The 19,499-nt window shown below is 36.3% G+C and overlaps 2 protein-coding genes across 8 annotated transcripts in view; both read left to right on the plus strand.

Moving 5' to 3' along the window:
• Nucleotides 1-14,905, plus strand: part of cadpsb (Ca2+-dependent activator protein for secretion b) — a 106,390-nt gene extending 91,485 nt beyond the window's left edge. For all 7 annotated transcript variants that reach the window (XM_073851876.1, XM_073851871.1, XM_073851870.1 and 4 more), the window contains 11 exons: nt 385-541; nt 1,060-1,201; nt 2,162-2,323; nt 4,712-4,867; nt 5,007-5,154; nt 5,614-5,688; nt 5,791-5,874; nt 7,340-7,372; nt 7,477-7,584; nt 11,234-11,338; nt 13,570-14,905. In XM_073851876.1, coding sequence (XP_073707977.1) covers nt 385-541; nt 1,060-1,201; nt 2,162-2,323; nt 4,712-4,867; nt 5,007-5,154; nt 5,614-5,688; nt 5,791-5,874; nt 7,340-7,372; nt 7,477-7,584; nt 11,234-11,338; nt 13,570-13,746 — 1,347 coding nt within the window. In that variant the 3' untranslated portion in view covers nt 13,747-14,905. The remainder of the gene's footprint in view (nt 1-384; nt 542-1,059; nt 1,202-2,161; nt 2,324-4,711; nt 4,868-5,006; nt 5,155-5,613; nt 5,689-5,790; nt 5,875-7,339; nt 7,373-7,476; nt 7,585-11,233; nt 11,339-13,569) is intronic.
• Nucleotides 14,906-15,032: 127 nt separating this feature from the next.
• On the plus strand, nt 15,033-18,492 carry cplane2 (ciliogenesis and planar polarity effector 2). Its single transcript, XM_073851877.1, has 5 exons — nt 15,033-15,215; nt 15,390-15,542; nt 16,659-16,783; nt 17,347-17,483; nt 17,754-18,492. Exons 1-5 carry the CDS (start codon nt 15,110-15,112, stop codon nt 17,989-17,991), a joined length of 759 nt encoding a protein of 252 aa, XP_073707978.1. The 5' UTR covers nt 15,033-15,109; the 3' UTR covers nt 17,992-18,492.
• The last annotated feature ends 1,007 nt before the right edge of the window (nt 18,493-19,499 follow it).

Here is a 19,499-nt window from a genome sequence, read left to right on the forward strand (position 1 = left end):
ATGGTATATATAGTGGAATTTTCTGTGTTGCAAATTTATAAATGGTTTAATCTAAATTTTAAAGTCCCTAATGGTAAATTGGTCACCCTAACCCTTGTAAACTGGTTACTTGAAAGTCTTATCTATTTAATTAACATAATGACCTCAATTACTGAAGCAAATGAACCACTCAGACTGGAACTCTTACTTCTCTTCATTTGAACTCTTACTTTTTAAATGAAGAGCCATTACTTTAGAAGCAGATTTACAAACATGTGAAAGTCCATATGGCGGACACTTAACCAGTTTACAATCTTTCTCTCTCTTGAGATTATTTAAAACACTTGTTATTCTCTAACTCTCTGCTTCTTTTTCCATTCTTTCTTCTTTCACCGGACTATCAAGGCCTTTGCATGGTGGTCAGACCTCATGGTGGAGCACGCTGAGAACTTCCTGTCACTCTATGGAGTTGATATGGATGCCGCTCTTGAGATCCAGTCTCCCGAGAGCTGGGACAGTTTCCCGCTGTTTCAGCTTCTAAATGATTTCCTCCGTACCGACTGTAAGCACATTTGGTTATCAGTTCTGAAATCAACCAAAAAGCTCATATCACATGAACATTCAGGCTGCATGTGTCATCATTGATGTCTTATTTAAGAGAAGTAACCGTAATAATTGACTGTTATTCCTTGGGGTGTAAAAATAGTTTTTTTTTTTTCTTGTTTCTTTTCTTAAATTAGCCTCCAAAATGAGACGCAACAAAAGAGCATGATGTTATTGTTAATGTGGTCCTCAAGGATATGCAGAGTGAATGTGGACAGCCACGCCATTGTTTTCAAAAGTCTTGTCTTTGGTCCTTTTACACTAAAATGCAACCCCAGAGTTCCGGGGTCTGCAGCTTTTTAAAATCTGTTTTCAAGGGTCATGTAAACGACAGACATAACCATAGCAAAAGTTACGCATTTTAAAACTAAAATGCACTAGTGTAAACGTAGCCTACAAGTACTGACAAGTATTATCATTCTGATTAAAATGTATGTTTCTCTAATTGTCCTAACCTACTATGTTTTGTTTTTATAGATCACCTGTGTAACGGAAAGTTTCACAAACATCTGCAGGACCTGTACGCCCCTCTTGTGGTGCGATATGTGGATCTTATGGAGTCCTCCATTGCTCAGTCCATTCACAGGGGATTTGAGCGGGAGTCATGGGAGCCTGTAAAGTAAGACACCACTTCCTCAACAATGTGTGCGGTGACCGGGAGCCAGGGCCTTTCAGGACAAAAACACCACAAAAAATAATTGATATATTTGTGAGACAGCAGAAACAGGCATATCTCCATTCTATGATGTATATTGTTCTCTGCAAAGCTATACAGCTAATCAAATGAAACTGTTTAGCAGTTAGACTTCTCAGGTAAAGTCTGAAACAAGTTTGTTTACGCCTTTGGGTAAAACATTTTTAATTAGAAGTAGAGTGACTTGCGTAAAAAAAAGCTGCCAAACATCAGAGGAAGTCCACAATCTATCAGCATAGACTTCAGTCAGTGTCTTGCAGGTTTCCATCTTTTTTTTGTGAACTAACCCTCATATTGTGCGCTTTGAAAAGAATGCTTTTTATGTCCTAATCAATTGTTCTGTCATGCTTGATTTTGGTTTGCATGTTGATTTTAATGATTTCATACCAGTTCCCAGCGAACAGATAACAACATTTAGATATTTAGAAAAGATACCGCCTACCCAAATATTCTTCGCAGCCTAAGAGAATATTCTTCTGTCAATTAAGTTTGCCCCTTGAGAAATATGTCAGTATGGTTTCTCTCATTTGTTTGTTGTCTGTTTGTACATCTCAAACCCCACCACCGTCCTCAAATCTTTCGAGCTGCTGTTTGTTCTTGCTGTGGAAAAATTCTGCTTTTACTTCCTTTTTATATAAGTGTGCTGTTGTCGATATTATTGACCACAAGTTTCTTTCGACTCAGGTCTTCTGTTTAAATGTGCTGTAGATTCCCTCCATACATTTAATGACCAGTTTTATGTGTCTGCTCTTTATGTGTGAAGATGGTCTTCTCCATTTCTCAGTTTCTCTTTTTTGTACTGTATGTCTTACATTGCTTATTTGCAGCATTTCACACTGCCACTGTTATGGAATTTTTTGTTTCTTTTTTTGTCTGTTTCTGCAGGAGTTTAACAAGTAATCTGCCCAATGTGAATCTACCAAATGTGAACCTACAAATTCCCAAAGTACCAAATCTTCCCGTGCCAGTAGCAGGACTATCTGTTAACCTTCCACAAATGCCTAGCTTTTCCACTCCGTCCTGGATGGCTGCTATATATGACTCTGAGTGTGTATTCAATGCATTTACCTGAGATCTGATGCATTCTAAAGTCTTCTTGGCATGAAAATGTTTGGGGTTAGTTAACTTACCATTAAGTATTGCTAAAGATGTTTGCTAACCATGTCAGTAGTTAAAAGACATTTAAACAATAGCTATAGCAAACTTTACGCATTCTGTGTATTGAATATAGAATAACTACAGGGCAAGATGACTTGCCTCTAGAATCATTCTCATGTCAAGTAGCCTGCAAAGGGTTCAAGACAGGCTCATGTGATTTGTTATTTGAAATGAGAACTGAAAAGCTCTCCATTTTCCTCAATGTGCATGCCATTGAGGTTAGACTGAGGTGGTGAGATCTGGATTGCAACCCAAACCTACAGCCAAGCCAACGCTTTGCATTCAAATAGTTTTAGACAATCCACACACATTAGCAACTGGATGGCCTTGAAGTTAACACACACTGAATTTCAAACTAAAACCGTTAATAAAACAGTAATGATAGACTAACAAGTTTTGTTGCAATTTGAAAGTTATCTTCTCATTTCAATTTTTCTTAGTATTTAGTCATTTCAATATGTTTCTTTAGTTTTTTGTTTTCTAATCTTTATCCTGAACAGTGTCGTTGTAGTCAATATTTAGTTCTTTCTAAAACTACCTGCATGAATTATGCTGGGACACTAAAGAACTGGTAGAATCATCAGAATGCCAATGGTAAGACGAATGATTCTGGAGGATAGCTGAGACATAAAAGGTGGTCTAAAAGTCAAGGGACATTGGGTTTGTTTTGTGTGGAAGGTACCAGTGGGTGTGGGTTGGTGCAACTCCCTGCCTGGTCATAGCTCTGTCATTGCGTTGGTAGCTGATGCTCTGAAGTACTTCATTACTTCAGTGTAGCTGGCATCCAAGGCAGTAGAAACTAACACCCAAAGAGTTCAAACATCAGAGTGGGCTTCTTTTTCGACATACATACTGTATGCAGTAGAAGATCACACATTTTCCATTTCAGTAAGGAATTTTAAGCACAGATCTACTTGATCTCAAACATAACCAATTGCAAGACTGAAGCAGTCCCCATAAGACATGATTCACTCTTATGTTTTAACTCTTTAACCCTGGCCCTTTTGACACATCTTTCTACTCAGGATGGCAGCGTCCTCAGAGTCGACTGCATGGTGTGTTTTGATCTCGGAAGATCTTTAAGTTTCTGTGGGCACTGGTGGTGAGAGAGAGCTTGATCTTTCCTCCATTTTTTTCACTGGACTTGACCCATTATGTCATTCCAAATCTGGAATTCTTTATTCTGTGGAACAGAAAAAAATGTCTCCAAACATTTTTTTGTCCGTAGAATGATAGTCAATGTTTTGGACCCCATTGACTTTCATTCTATTGACAAAAGCATTCTTCAGAATAGCTTTTTGTGTTCCGAGGAAGAAAGAAAGTCAGGTTTGGAGTGATAAGAGGGTGATTAAATTAAACAGAATTTGCAGATACATTCTTGCTGTATTATACCTTTAAGAATCACATTGCATATAGAGTCATCTTTAACATTAAACACTAACTCTAAGAACGTATTGATTCTTATACTAGGTAACAGATTTCATTAAAGGGATAGTTAACACAAAATGAAAGTTCTGTCATTAATTACTGATGTTCCAAACCCATAAGACTTTCGGTCATCTTCGGAACACAAATTAAGATATTTTTAATGAAATCCAAGACGCTTTATGACGCTACATAAACAGCAATGCAACTGACACATTCAAGGCCCAGAAGGGTAGTAAGAACATTGTTAAAATAGTCCATTATGGTTGAACCACTGATGTCACATGGACTATTTTGACAATGTCCTTACTACCTTTCTGGGCCTTCAGCATGCCAGATGCATAGCTGTCTATGCAGGGTCAGAAAGCTCTCGGATTTCATCAAAAATATTCCAAAGATGAACGAAGGTCTTACGCATTTGGAACAACATTAGGGTGAGTAATTAATGACAGAATTTTCATTTTTTGGGTAAACTATCCCTTGTTAGTTTGCAGCTGTATTTGTGCAAGCCTTCTCTCACCATGACATTCCCAGACCCTTTTCCTTTAGAGCAAATTGACAGAGCAAAGTATGCATGAATTCAGGTCAGTCCTATAAGATTTAATAACCACGCAAAAATGCGAGGTTATTGCTGTGTTTTGTAAACACACCTGTCTTTTATTTTGCCATGCACTGATTGTGCGATGAGATTCCCTTTAAATTAAACATTCCAGTTCTGAGGGTCAAATTTTGGGAGCGCCAGTTGGTGTATGGTTAAAATAAAGCAATCCTAAAATCATAGATACTCTGCATCTTCCTTAATTCTTAAATATTTGGAACTTTTGACCTCTAACATCTTATTGTACCTGGCAGTAATGGCTCAGGAACATCAGAAGATCTGTTCTGGAAGTTGGATGCCCTACAGACCTTCATCAGGGACCTACACTGGCCGGAAGAAGAGTTCGCCAAACACTTGGATAACCGTATGAAGCTCATGTCAAGTGACATGATTGAGACAAGCGTTAAACGGTAAAATAGCGTCTCTAGTAACTAAACAGATTCAAAACGATTGATGGTGTACGTGAAGATTTTAAAGTATGTCTTTTGAGTATGAATGAAATTTCATGCAAGATGACTCATTTACTTCACACCCTTTGCTGGTCAACAGCACCAGGGGAGCGTTTGAATCTAAGCTGACCAAAAGCAGCCGTTCCACAGATTTCCGCATCCCACTGTCCTTATGCACCATGTTCAATGTGATGGTGGATGCCAAGGACCAGTCTGCTAAACTGTGTGCCATGGAAATGGGCCAGGAGGTAATTGGCAGAACTTCTGATTGTTGTGATAGACAAAAACTTCTATACTGGTACTTTCACATCATCCTCAGGAGTCCAAGAAACTTGATAGATTTCCTGGGATTTAATAACATTATCCAAATGTTTATGAGAATAATTTCACAGAAATAGAAGTGTGTAAAGGCAATGATATGGAAATATAACATCTACATTAATTACAATTTCATGTTTGTTCAAACACATTATTTTATTTTCCAAGGATGCATGTTTTAATGTGTAAACCAGTGTGTTTTAATGACATACAAGCATGAATTTGGTTGATTAGGCATCTGCAACTTTATGTTCAATATGAATTTGGCCATGCTTTCTATTTCTGTATGGATTTATCTTTGGTTTTAAACAGGTATGGCTGAGTTCTCTGTCTTTATATATCCACTGTATATGTTTGTCTAAGTATGTAAATCTGTCTTTACCTTTTAGAAACAGTACCACTCTCAAATCGATGATCTTATTGAAGAGAGTGTAAAAGACATGATTTCCCTTTTGGTGGCAAAGGTATGTTTTGAGAAAATGGTTGACATTAAAGAAGTACTGTATCGGTATAACTCTTGTAGAATTGTTTGTCATTGAGCTATTGATTTTGTGCCACCTGAACAGTTTGTGGTCATTCTGGAGAGCGTACTTGCCAAGATCTCCAGGTACGATGAAGGAACTCTTTTCTCCTCCTTCCTCTCCTTCACGGTAAGAATTATCTCTCTACTATTCTAGTATGAAACCATGGTGAATTTTTAAAGGTGCAATTTTTAAAGGGATAGTTCATCCAAAAATGAAAATTACCCCATGATTTACTCAATATCAAGCCATCCTAGGTCTATATGACGTCCTTCTTTCAGATGAATACAGTTGGAGTTAAATAAAAAAATGTCCTGGCTCTTCCAAGTTTTATAATGGCAGTGAATTGGCGTTTAGATTTTAAAGCCCAAAAAAGTGCATCCATCAATCATAAAAGAACTCCACACAGCTCCACAAGGATTAATAAAGGGCTTCTGTAGTGAATTGATGTGTGTGCGTAAGAAATATATTCATATTTAAAATTTTATAAACCACAATCTCTAGCTTTAGAGAGAGTCGCATTCCAGTGGATAATGTAGGAAGTAGGCTCTGATTAAACTCTGATTGTATTCATCTAAAAGAAGAAAGTCATATACAGTGCCTTGCAAAAGTATTCATACCCCTTCATTTTTTTCACGTTTTGTTGCAGCATTATGTTAAACTGCTTTAAATTACTTTTTTTCCCACATCAATCTACATCCCATACACCAAAGCACAAAACAGGTTTGTAACAACACACCTGGGACACTCGAAATTTAGCTCAGGAGCATTCATATTGCTTCTAGATGTTACTACACTACGAGTGGAGTTAAACTGGGGCAAATTCATTTGAATGAGTATGATTTAGAAAGGCACACACCTCTCAGAAAAGGTCTAACAGCTGAAAATGCATATCAGAGCAAAAACCAAGTCCTGAGGTCAAGATAACAGCCTGTAGAGCTGTAATCTGCTGCATTGAAGGTTCACAGAAGCATGTAGCCTCCATTATCCATAATGGAAGATGATTGGAACAACTAGGACTCTAGAAAATGTCTGGCAGCCCCCATCCAAGCTGACAGAGCTTGAGAGGTGAAAAGGTGAGACAAAGAATGGCAGATAATTGCCAAATGCAGATGTGCAAAGCTTGTCACATCATACCCAAAAAGACTTGAGGCTGTAAAGGTGCTTCAACTATGTACTGAGTTAAGGGTATGAATACTTATGCAATGTACTTATTTCAGTGTTTTATTTTTAATACATTTGTCAAATTTGCAAATCTGGTTTTTGCTTTTTTTTTGTCATTATTATGGTGTGTGGAGTGTAAATTGATGTGGGGAAAAACTAATTTAAAGCAGTTTAACATAATGCTGCAACAAAACGTGAAAAAAATGAAGGGGTATGAATACTTTTGCAAGGCACTGTACACCTAGGATGGCTTAGGGGTGAATAAATCAGGGTAATTTTTATTTTTGTGTGAACTATCCCTTCATTGACACTGAAAATTACTTGAGGTGCTAAACATATTTAAGAGGGGAAAAAACTTACTTATTTCAACTTGAAGAGAGAGCGATTTTACCTAGAAGCACTTAATTAAAACTTGTTTTTTTTATTTCAGGTGAAAGCTGCATCAAAATATGTGGATGTCCCTGTGAGTATTAAAAATTCAATATACTTTCCATAATATTTCTTCTTTATTCACATGCATTTCATATAAAACAAACTTTTTCTCTTTCTGGTTTCTCCCTTCCACAGAAACCAGGGATGGATGTTGCGGATGGCTATGTGACCTTTGTCCGTCACTCTCAGGACATTCTGAGAGATAAGGTCAATGAGGAGGTGTATATAGAGAGATTATTTGATGTAAGTAAGATGCCGTAACCTCCGTGCCTAACAAAGGAGGGCCCATCCAAAATGTGGCAAAACAATGGGGCATACGAGGGATAAGTCACATTTTGAGTGCCGAAACCTGGAGACCTTACATCCAGACACATAAGGCCAATCATGACCTGAAGCTTTCAGTCAGCTCCCTAATGTCTCATTGCTGTGACTTCCTGTTCCAGCTCTCTGTGCTCTGGTGTTTCATTAGCCACAATGCATTGGACCTTTGTGCTCTGGTGTTGTGTTAGCTAACGTGCGTTGGACTTTATGCTCACAGCGGTTTCTTGTTTAAGAGGCAAAGTGTCACCAAGTGGATTATTTATAAGACAGTGCTCTCAAAAGGGTCGATTTTATTTTGACCCAAAAGTGTGATGAAACACACAATCTTTTTTTAAAACTGTGGCACCAAATCAGCACAGAGAAATAACAGGACAGATTTGACTAAATGATATATGTGACTCGGGACCACAAAACCAGTCATAAGGGTCAATTTTTTGAATAAATATGCTTTCCACTGATGGTTTGTTAGGATAGGACAATATTTGGCCAAGATATATCTATTTGAAAATCTGGAATCTGAGGATGCCAAAAAAACAAAATACTAAGAAAATCGGCCTTAAAAGTTATCTTAATAAAGTTCTTAGCAATACAAAGTACTTATCATTTTTTTAAATATATTTACAATAGGAAATTTACAAAATATCTTCATGGAACATGATCTTTACTTAATATCCTAATGATTTTTGTAATAAAATCGATCATTTTGACCCATACCATGTATTTTTGGCTATGGCTGTAAATATACCTGTGATACTTACAACTGGTTTTGTGGTCCAGGGTAACATATTCTAAAAAAATTTAATAATTAAGCAGCCTGAGTCATACTGTGATAAGAGATTTTCAAACCGTCATATATTACATATATTACAGAACTTCAAAAGTCAATTACCTCACGATTTTCTATATTGATACAATATTAATACTGATATCCAGTTAAATCAATAAATGCAATTACTATGATTAAAATTCTTAAGTGATTGACTGCCCTAATTTTTAATTGACTGACATAGGGTATAAGAGAGCACTGTTCGATTTAGAAAAATAATCCTTTGTGATTTTGTGAACATGTGTCTTCGTTACACAACGGCATACATGTGTGTTTATATATTTTAATAAGAAATGTGACAGATGTGTGGACAGTGGTTGTTTTGGATACATATGTACGTGAGTGTGTGTGCGCGTGAGGGTTTGTCAGCGTTTTTATTATTATTATTATTATTATTATTATTTCATTTTCTGTATTTTGTTTCCCGTATAAATATGAGTGTGTGTGAATATTTAGTTGTGCGTCATACCATACTGTAATGAGTTCAGAATATTGTGGAAAAAAGTGTGTGTGTATGAGTGTCCGTTTGACTGTTAGGAAGTCTATTACATACTTTTTGCAGCTTTACTTGCTTGTGTTTGGACATTTGTGACACACACATCTTATGCATGGGTCTGCCTTTTTATTTTGTTTTATTTCAAATTCAGTGCTTGTTATGCACATTATGTTTTATTCTTCAAACTAAGTTTGTAATAATACATTTAGCATCCGATCTCAAAGACCCACAATGAATCAGACATGATTCTTCTTGTTTTTGCTCTATAGTTTCAGTCTGTCCCTTTTAAAATGTCTCATCAAGAATTCTGTCCAAACTAAGCAGCGTCAGTGAAAGGCTCAGAGGCATGAAATCAAAAGCAATTATTTAAATAGTACAATTCAGGATGGCAGCTGCCATATAGTGACTGTTCATTGGCAAATATCAGCTAGAAACACGCATGTGTTTGATTGCAGTGATTCACTGTTTGCGTTAACCGAATTCTTGCTTGGACAGTTGCGTCAAACAGACTGAAACTGTGGAAATTTTTAAGGTTCAGTGTGGTCATATGAGGTTGGTTGTTTAAAGGCATATTCAGCTGAGGGCTGTACGTCAAAAACAATTACCAAACTGATTAGTCACTTGCTAATTTAACTATTAAAGTTACATTCCGGATTAGATATTTGAACAAACCACTAACCGAAAGTATTACATCACATTGCGTCAAAGCTCACTGCTTCGGAGGAAAGTTGTTATTAAAATCCATAAAATAGCCAAAAAAAATCCAATAACTTGGAACCAGAACATCAATGGAATCTGCAGCTCTTCAATTTCCAAGCTGAATATCTCTCTTCCAGTATCATGTACTGTCTGAACGGTGAACCGTGGTGATTTTGTTGTATTATGCAACTTGTGTTAGAGGTTTCAGTTGCATGCAACTACATTTTTGTATGTATGTTATATCATTTTCATTACATTCTCCCACTCTAAACACTTTGTACTCACGTTATCCTAACCCAAAGACAGCATCCCGACTCATTCCGCACTTCTTCTAGGACAAAGTGGAACTTATCTCTAAATGTCCTGCTGTTTGATCACATTCTGTCGAGTGGCATGAGTTCTAATCAAATAATCTTCCTGTGTACATCTTCTAGCATGACCCGCCTCCTAAAACTCTCACCTCATGCACACACACACACACACACACACACACACACAGCTCTCTGCCCTGTACACTCACCTGCATGCACTGCACGCTTCGACCGGTCACCTCTTTGAAGTGGACAGGCGAAAAGAGCAATCGCCGAGATGACCCTAATACATCAAGAAATCTGATTGAATTCACATGATCACATTTCGAGTAATATGAAATCATCTGTGTAATGTAATTATATATATACATATAAATGGATTGGCTAAATGGTTAATGCTATTTGTACCTCTTGAGAACTGATAATAGCCCACTTCAAAACTCTCCAGACTGATTTGTTCACATAGGATACAGCACTTCCTCTTCTAGACGATAGCTTACATCATTCATTGAACCACACATGTGCTGTTCTCTTTGAACTACAAGCATTTAGGTTCTGAATATGCATGATTATGAGATTTGCAATATAGATATGGTTTAAGATAACAGTACAACACCCCTTTGCCTGCCGTATTCTCACTTTTTTATGAGTTCTGAGAATTCTGATTGCGACTGCACTAATTTTGTTTGCATCTTGGGTTCTTTAGAGTGTGCTTTTGGGTTCAGTGGTGATTTCTAAACCTTCAAGTTCACAGTCATTCATGCACAAGTGCTGTTTTATAACATTCAGCATGATTAATGGTGAAAGGTGGGGGAGCAATTTTCCTCGTATGGTTTTTAAAAGCTTAAGACTTTTGATTAGAATAAGGCTTTGTTCAAGCTTATTTCAGATTTGTATTAAATCGTTTGAACCTTTGGTTACAGGCTAAACTGTAACTGTAGGACAGATTAAGTATTTGTTTTATTAATTATGCAGTTTCCTAATGCATGGTTTGTTTTTTTCAGATGGTCATACTTCTGGCTCTTGAATTCTTTTTTTGTCTCACTAACCTTGGTTTTAAGTGAGGGTGTGATTTATGTGTGTGTTTATGAATGTGTGTGTGTTTGTGTTTTGTGGGTTTACTTGCGTGTGGCTGTTACTGTATGTCTTTACGTATGTCTACACATGCTGGTCTCTTGCATGCGTTTGTTTGTCTGTCTGTGTTTTGCTGGAGAATGCTGTGTTTTTGTGCTTTTGCAGCAATGGTATACAGCCACTATGAATCTGCTGGCGACCTGGCTGACTGACCGCATGGACCAACAGCTTCATGTCTATCAACTCAAAATCCTCATCAGGATTGTAAAGGTATTTCTTTTATATAGCTTACATGGAAGTGATTATGCTCTGAAGCTGGAGTCGTATGATTCTAGCCAAGGTATAGCTACGCTGTCTTGTTCTTTCATTGATCAGTATTGGTCTATTGGGTATTTGCTGTATTATATTAGATATTAAATTATGCATGCTCATTTCTTATGTTATTACATGTAGATTACCTTTTCTGTCATCTAACACTTGCTTAAAGTTAAGCTTAATGGTAATAATTTAATAACACAGCAAATCTCAACGTGAAAATGCATTTTTCATATTGTACATTATAATGCTGTGCTTCCTAAATTTACTCGCAACATTTAAAACGAAATTACACTGGTTGTACAAGTTTTTTTTTTTCCGAAATGTTTCTGAAAGATGTCTCTTTACAGCACACAGTAAAATACAATTTAAAATAACTTTTTCTTTTTTAACATATTTTAAAATTTAATTTATTCCCATGATAGCAAAGCACTACACTTAGATTTGAAAGTTTGGTTTAAGTGTGATAAAAAGAAGAAGATGATACTTTTATACATAACGTATGCATGTGTTAAATTAATGAAAAGTCTACAAAACCAAATCTATTTCAAATAAATGCTGCTCAGTAAACTTTATATTCATCAAAGAATCCTAAAACAAATCTATCACTGTGTCCACAAAAAATATTAAGCAGTGAAAACTGTTTACAACATTAATAATTATAAGAACTATTATGAATAATTGAGCACCAAATCAGCATATCAGAACAGTTTCTGAAGGATTATGTAACACAGTAATGGCTGCTGATGGCAGCTTTGCCATCACAAGAATAAATTACATTCTCAAATATATTTAAATAAAATCCAGTTATTTGAAATGTCACAATATTACTGGTTTTACATAATCAAACAAATGCAAACTTGGTGAGCATAATCTCTTAAAAACATTTTAAAAATCTTAATTATTCCAAACGTTTGGATGCCAGTGTAATTAATTTGGATGAAATAGTATAGAATTTTAATATCAGCTATTTATCGGTATTGTCCAGAATTTTAATAGCTTTCATTATTAGTCTTTCTATTCTTTCTGGCCTTGTTTAACTTAAGGGTGTTTAGATTTAACATTCAGTGGCAGAGAAGTTTGATAGCATGCACAGTTGAAGTCAGAAATTTAAGAATCTGCAAAATGTTCATTATTTTACCATAATAGGAGGGATCATGCAAAATGCATGTTATTTTTATTTAGTACTGACCTGAATAAGATATTTCACATAAAAGACGTTTACATTTAGTCCACAAGAGAAAAAATTGTTGAATTATAAAATTGACCCTGTTCAAAAGTTTACATACACTTGCTTAATACTGTGTTATTACCTGAATGATTCACAGCTGTGTTTTTTAGTTTAGTGATAGTTGTTCATGAGTCCCTTGTTTGTCCTGAACAGTTAAACTGCCCATTGTTTTTCAGAAAAATCCTTGAGGTTCCACAGATTCTTTGGTTTTTCAGCATTTTTGTGTATTTCAACCCCTTCCAACAACTGTATGATTTTGAGATTCATCTTTTCACACTGAGGACAATGGAGGGACTCATATGCAACTATTAAAGAAGGTTCAAGCGCTCACTGATGCTTCAGAAGAAAAAACAGTGCATTAAGACCCAGGGGTGTAAACTTTTGAACGGAATGAGGATGTGTACATTTTTTCTTATTATGCCTAAATATCATATTTTTTATTTAGTACTGCTCTTCAGAGGCTTTTTACATGTTCCCCAGAAGACAAAATAAGTAAAATCTACCCTGATCTTCAAATTCAAAAATGCTTCCTTCTGGAGCATCAGTAAACATTTGAACCTTAATAGTTGCAGTCCCTCATTTATCCGCAGTGTGAAAAGATGGATCTCAAAATCATACAATCAAAGTTGGAACCTGTTCAAACACACAAAAATGCTGAAAAACCAAAGAAAATGTGGGACCTGAAGGATTTTTCTGAAGAACACCAGGCAGTTTAACTGTTCAGGACAAACAAGGGACTCATAAACAACTATCACTTAAACTATTATGTTCTTATGTGGACTATATGTATACGTGTTTTATGTTAAATATCTATAAATAAAAAATAACATGCATGTATGTTTGTATGATCCCTCTTATTTTGGTAAAATAATTAAGATTTTGCAGATTCTGCAAAGTGTATGTAAACTTTTGACTTCAACTGTATAACGCCTGCTGATATTTTCCATTCTTGTAGAAGAAATACCGAGATTTTAGGCTGCAAGGCGTTCTTGACTCTACACTGAACAGCAAGGGGTACGATACGGTACGGAACCGGCTGACCCTGGAGGAAGCCACTGCCTCTGTCAGAGAGGGGGGCATGCAGGGCATCTCGATGAAGGACAGCGATGAGGAAGACGAGGAGGACGATTAGAGCATCGAGCCATCTGGTGCCAGCCACCACCCTGAACCCGACCCGTCTATCCAACCCTACCCTACCCCAACACTTTAAACTTAGCCTGATAACGTAAGATGCATGTAAACAACTCTGATTAACCAGTTAGCCACTCTAGGATCTCCCCCCATCAGCTCGAATTGCCCACAAACGAAGCTAAAAAACAATACAAATCAAAGAATTGTACTAAAGAGTAAAAAGAACGTTGCAAAGACCATGATTGGCAATTTTAGCTGTGTCATAACATAATAAAGAACAACGAACTAGCACCAATTTTTCAACTCATTTATTTGAGGAATTTGTTTCTATGTGTTCCTAAGCAATATGGAGTACCATTTGTTTGATAATGTCGAGTGAGATTATTAGGTGTGTCCCTGTCCAATGCGATAACATATATGGCGCTTCTTTGACGTACTCTTACATACATTAATGGTACATTGTTGTGAAGATGAGTGTATGGACCCTTTTCTTTGTCTTGTCTGTTTTTAAAGTGGATGCCAACTGCTTCAAAACTAAAAATGAACCTCTGTATTTCAGTTCAAAACTGTTAACTGTAAATGTCTTCTGTGTCTGCACATTTCCATCGTACTTTTTTCCTTATTTGTGTCGAGGCTCTGTGGCCCAATGTTGCAAATATCCAACTAGGCATTGTCTCACAGGCATCTTAAAATGAAAATGAATTGGTATTCTAGAAATGCAATATCGTCATACCTCCATTTTGATATCTCATTGGAGATGTCTTTTAATTAGATGTCAGAAATGACAACTAAAAACGGCTATATTTTTGGTTCGGTTTCACTTTTACAGAGGATCTCTCTCTCTCTCTCTATTTCTCTTTTTTAAGTTTGTATGTCCAATTAAAGTCATTCTCTTTATGTTGGTAGATCTGTTGAAACTGCTATGTGCCATTTTTGGGGTCTCACTATTGTTTTTGTATATATGATGCTGTACATTGCATTCTGAGCCATTGCTGCATGCCTGTGGGATCCACCTTCTCCAAAAGCTTTTTTGTTTTTCTGTGTCAATTAGCTGGTGGATTCATTCTTGCGTTTGCCTTATCAGAGCCAACAGTTGTAATATGCAAGAGCTGTGGCCTCTCAATAAAGATAACATGATGTACTAATATAGGCTACCTGTATATTTTGTTTCTTTGTCTTTATTCAGATTGTGGATTCAGTGATTAGTTACATAATTTTAGATGGTCCGTAATGGACTTTTATTTTGACGTATATCATCTTGACGTCGTTTAACCTAGTTGGCTTCACGTTCGCCCACATGAACTAACTTCATATCACATAATAAGAAGCACTAGTCTCTTAATTTCTAGTTTAGTTGAATTAAAATGTCAGTCCCACCTGGATCCATCGTCGTGTCGGACTGGCACCGCTGTCCAGACAGCAAAGAGTTTTTCAGCCGAATACTGCATAAGAAGAGACGGCGAAAGTTTGGTAAGGATGATCACCATGGATACACCAGTTAGGCATCGCCGTTTCTTACCTTAGGTCAGGTATTTCTTGCTTTGTTCATTTAGAAAAGGAACAAAAAAAATAAGCATTTGTTATTATAGCTAACGTAAAATACTTAATGAATTAAGTATTAAGTGGTTTATATATACTGTCAAGGACTTTTGGAAGCGCCAATGATGCCTCCTCATATGAATGTGGACATCGTTCGCTACAAGGTCTTCATCTCAGGGAAAACTGGCGTCGGAAAAAGCGCTCTTGCTGCCCGTCTCGCTGGCCTGGATCTTCCCAAAATGCACTATGAGACCACAGGTAAACAAACCAACATTTTAAATGTATTAAGTACATTTTTTATTGTGAAACTGTTTTTCTCTTAAAGGAATTTGATAGTACTTTTAATAAATACGTTTAAACTCTCGTCGTGAGATAAAGACACTAGTCATATGAGTGACATACACCTTTTTCTTTTTGTAAGAGTGGGCGCGGCCATTTGTAAATTGTATGGGTCTGGCTTCCGCTCTCACCTCATCCACCTATTTTTATATATACAAAACAGCTCATTTTTCTTGATACTGCAAATTGGTGTGTCTTATATTATTTTAATATTATAATCTTCGTTATGAACACACTGGTTTGTAGTGCAAACAGTTTGACCTTTTTCTGCACATTTTTATTCTTCTCATTGTTATTTTTCTCATTATTTCCCTATAGCGAATAATGAACCTGAAGTGTCACCCATAGGCTTACTTCCGCATTGAAGAATAAAGTGGATAAAAAGCCATTCTATTTAGCATGGGGCAGGTCACCCGTTCATGGCGGCCTTTAAATAACTTGACCAGCCTCTTAACACGTTAATTATAATACACATTGTTATTAGTTGCTGAATAAATCAATAAAGGATAATGACAAATATATTTCTAATATGTTGTTTAAATGTATAGAATGGCATTGGTAATAGCATTGGAAAACAACTCCAAGCTTTGAAGTTTTGAATCATCTCATCCACACCGATAGGTGTCAGTATACGTGTCATTCACAATATGTCACTTATTTAATATCCACCTTATTCCTCAATGCAGAAGTAATCCTGTGGGCAAGACTTCTGGTTCATTAGCCGCTATAATGAGAAGAATAACAGCGTGCAGTAAATGGTAAAAGTGTTTGCACTACAAACCGTTGTGTTCATAATTAAGATATCACATTAAAATAATATGGTAAGACACACCAGTTTGCGATATCAAGCAGCAAAACAAGCTGTTTTGTACAGCTAAAAACAGCTGGAAGCGTATGAGACCGGAAGCCAGACCCATTAAATTTACAAATGGCCGTGCCCATTTGTAAATTTAAGAAGAAAAAGATGGATATAGTCAATTAAAAAAAAAACATCAGTGGTCATTGCTTCTGACCATAGAACCGTGATTCTTGTAGGCATAGAGACAACAGTGGTCTTCTGGCCTGTAAGATTAAAGGAGAGTGGCCGTGTGCTGTTTTTCCGCTTTGAGCTCTGGGATTGTGGGGAGAGTGCAATACGAAGATTTGACCACGTGTTACCGGTGAGCATTTCCATCATATTACACAGTTTAAGTTACTTAAATTACCATAAAGGGATAATTCACCAAAAAAATTATGTCATTTACTTACCCCCATGTTGTTCCAAACCTGTATGAGTTTCTTTCTTGTGTGGAACAAAAAATATTTTGAAGAATGTTGGTAACCAAAATTGCTGGTCCCTATTGACTTCCACAGTTTGCACTAAAAATTCCAGTCAATGGGGACTACACTGATAAAAATTATTCTGTGGTATAGTAAATACTACAGAAAAATAAGTGTAATTTCTACATGGACAAGTTAGTTCAGGAAATATTTGGTGCATTCCTAATTTTTAGGTAAATCCTACAAGTTATTTTTTCCAGTGTTATAGCAACTCTTTGGTTACCATTATTCTTTAAAATATCTTCTTTCATCATTTAGTTTTTTCTTCCAACTTCGGGGTGAATAAATGATGACAAAATTTTCACATTTTTGAGTGAACTGTCCCTTTAATCCACAAATTCTGTTTCACTGTATCCTTTTAAGGTATGACGTTTAATATGCAATGTCATTTTTCTCTGTTCAGTCCTGTAAGGAACAGGTGGATGCCATCCTTTTCCTGTTCTCCTTCACTGATCGTGGCTCCTTTGATGATCTTTCAAATCAAATATCACGGATCACAGAATCTTCAGATCGAGTGGTTAAGTTGGTCGTTGGCACCAAGTATCCTTTACCAGTTGACAGCACTTAGTCGACATATAACAAAAAAAAGTTACTTAAAATAAAATAAATATTAACTGAAATCAAATAGCAAAACCTAAACTGATTTTAAACTTGATGTACTAAAACAACTAAAACTAAAACTGAAATAAAAATGAAAACTATATATGAAATAAAAATGGAAAATATACAAATTAAATCATTCAAATATTAATATAAACTATCGGCGTAATGTTGTATTGCCTAACATTGTCATGGCCCTTAACCGTGCAGATTTGACTTATTTATGCACACAGACGTGACTGAGAGCGACGTGACACATTTTCAAGAGGTGTGGGGTCTTCCGGTCTTCCGAGTGGGAGGTGATGTGAGTGCGGGGCTTGGTGAAGTAGCACCCCTCCTAAATGCCCTTGCAGAAAACCTGTGGCACCAGGACTGTATGGCTGCTTCATCTGTGTCCATCTCCACACAGGCTGCTCTCAGAGAAACAGACTCTGAGATTATTGTCTAGCTAGTACATGTATTGAGATTCGATCTCACATGGATTGGTCATTCATGGATGGAACATGCTGCTATGGAAACAAAGTATTTTCAGTTTCTACATGCCTATAATTTTATTAGTCATTTCAGTCAGTGACAAATATCTGTGAGTCAAGAAATGGTGAACAAAAATATACAAGTGTCATGAAATGTACTGTAGTTTCAAGACAGTTGCATCAAAAATAAAAAATTGTTACATGTATTCATAAACCTCTATATCTAAAACCTTATTAAAATACAAATAAAGACTAACATTTGTTTTTGTTTAATGACCCAAATGATGACATTTAAATGCTCAAACATACATCCTTGCATTAGGTTTTCACTTTTTTGATTGAATCCATGATTGCAGAGCCTTTTGCTGTTTGTTTTTGAGCTTTAATGCTCAACAAACCTCCTTTCTCTAGAGAAGATGTGACTGACATTGGATCCACATCAGCCGGAAACTGGCACTTCTGACAAACGCTGTCCACAATTGTGCCATCTAATGCCAACTGATTCATCAAAAACATAAAAAATCTGATATTTAGATACTCTTCATTGGAAAGAAAATGTGTTTTATTTTAGTTTATTTTGCTTACCTTTTCTGCACAGACTTGTATTGAGTTATTGGTGGAGGTTACAATAACTTCTTCTGGTGCAAACTCGCTTACATTTACTGTGAATATATACATATCTCCGACAGTCCACATTTCCCCCTTTGAAAAACAATTTTTCATTGTTAGTTCTTTTTTGAGTACATATTAATAGTATGTTCATTGTGTTAGAACAAATGAATAGTTCAGAACTTACCTTTGAATCAGTGCTTGCCATTGTAGACTTGTTTGGTTGGAAAGGAAACAAAGATAAGTGCACTTAATCCAGCTCTTTAATTCACCGAAAAATATGTAGTCTGCTTTGAAATTGGTGAGCTTTTGATGTTGATTTTCTCAGGGTAATTGTAGACCACTGCAGTGGGTGCTTTTATACCAGTGGCTGCTTTTGGGGTTTGGGGTGAGGCTAGTATGATGTCTATGTGCAAAATGTATCATATATGAGAGAGAACAGATTCATCTTGTAGGATTATAATAACATCCTCTGTCAGTTCAGCCCTGCGTTTATTTGAAGCATTCTGTTAAGAAATACACTCTCTAGAAGTCTTGGACAAAAATTATAATGGAAAACTAAATTGATTGATTACAAATGTGAGATTTGATCATAGTTGAAAATATGACAATCAACCTAGCAACAAATAAAGATCCAACACAACAGCAACCGCATCTAGAGAGCTGATGTGAAATTCCAGATGCTCATTACAGCTGTCGAATCAAAAGTAAATAACAAACGTTCGTTTGTTTTTTCGTATATGTCATGGAAGGTTAATATTATGCGTGTACAATAAATCAGACTGCAATAACTTCACAAATTCCCTCTTGCTTTGAGTTTCACCTCAAGTATGAGACTTTTATTCTGAAACGTCCGCAGGTGTGGTCGCCATTT

This window comes from Garra rufa, chromosome 12 (assembly GCF_049309525.1).
Source record: "Garra rufa chromosome 12, GarRuf1.0, whole genome shotgun sequence".
Lineage (NCBI taxonomy): Eukaryota > Metazoa > Chordata > Actinopteri > Cypriniformes > Cyprinidae > Garra > Garra rufa.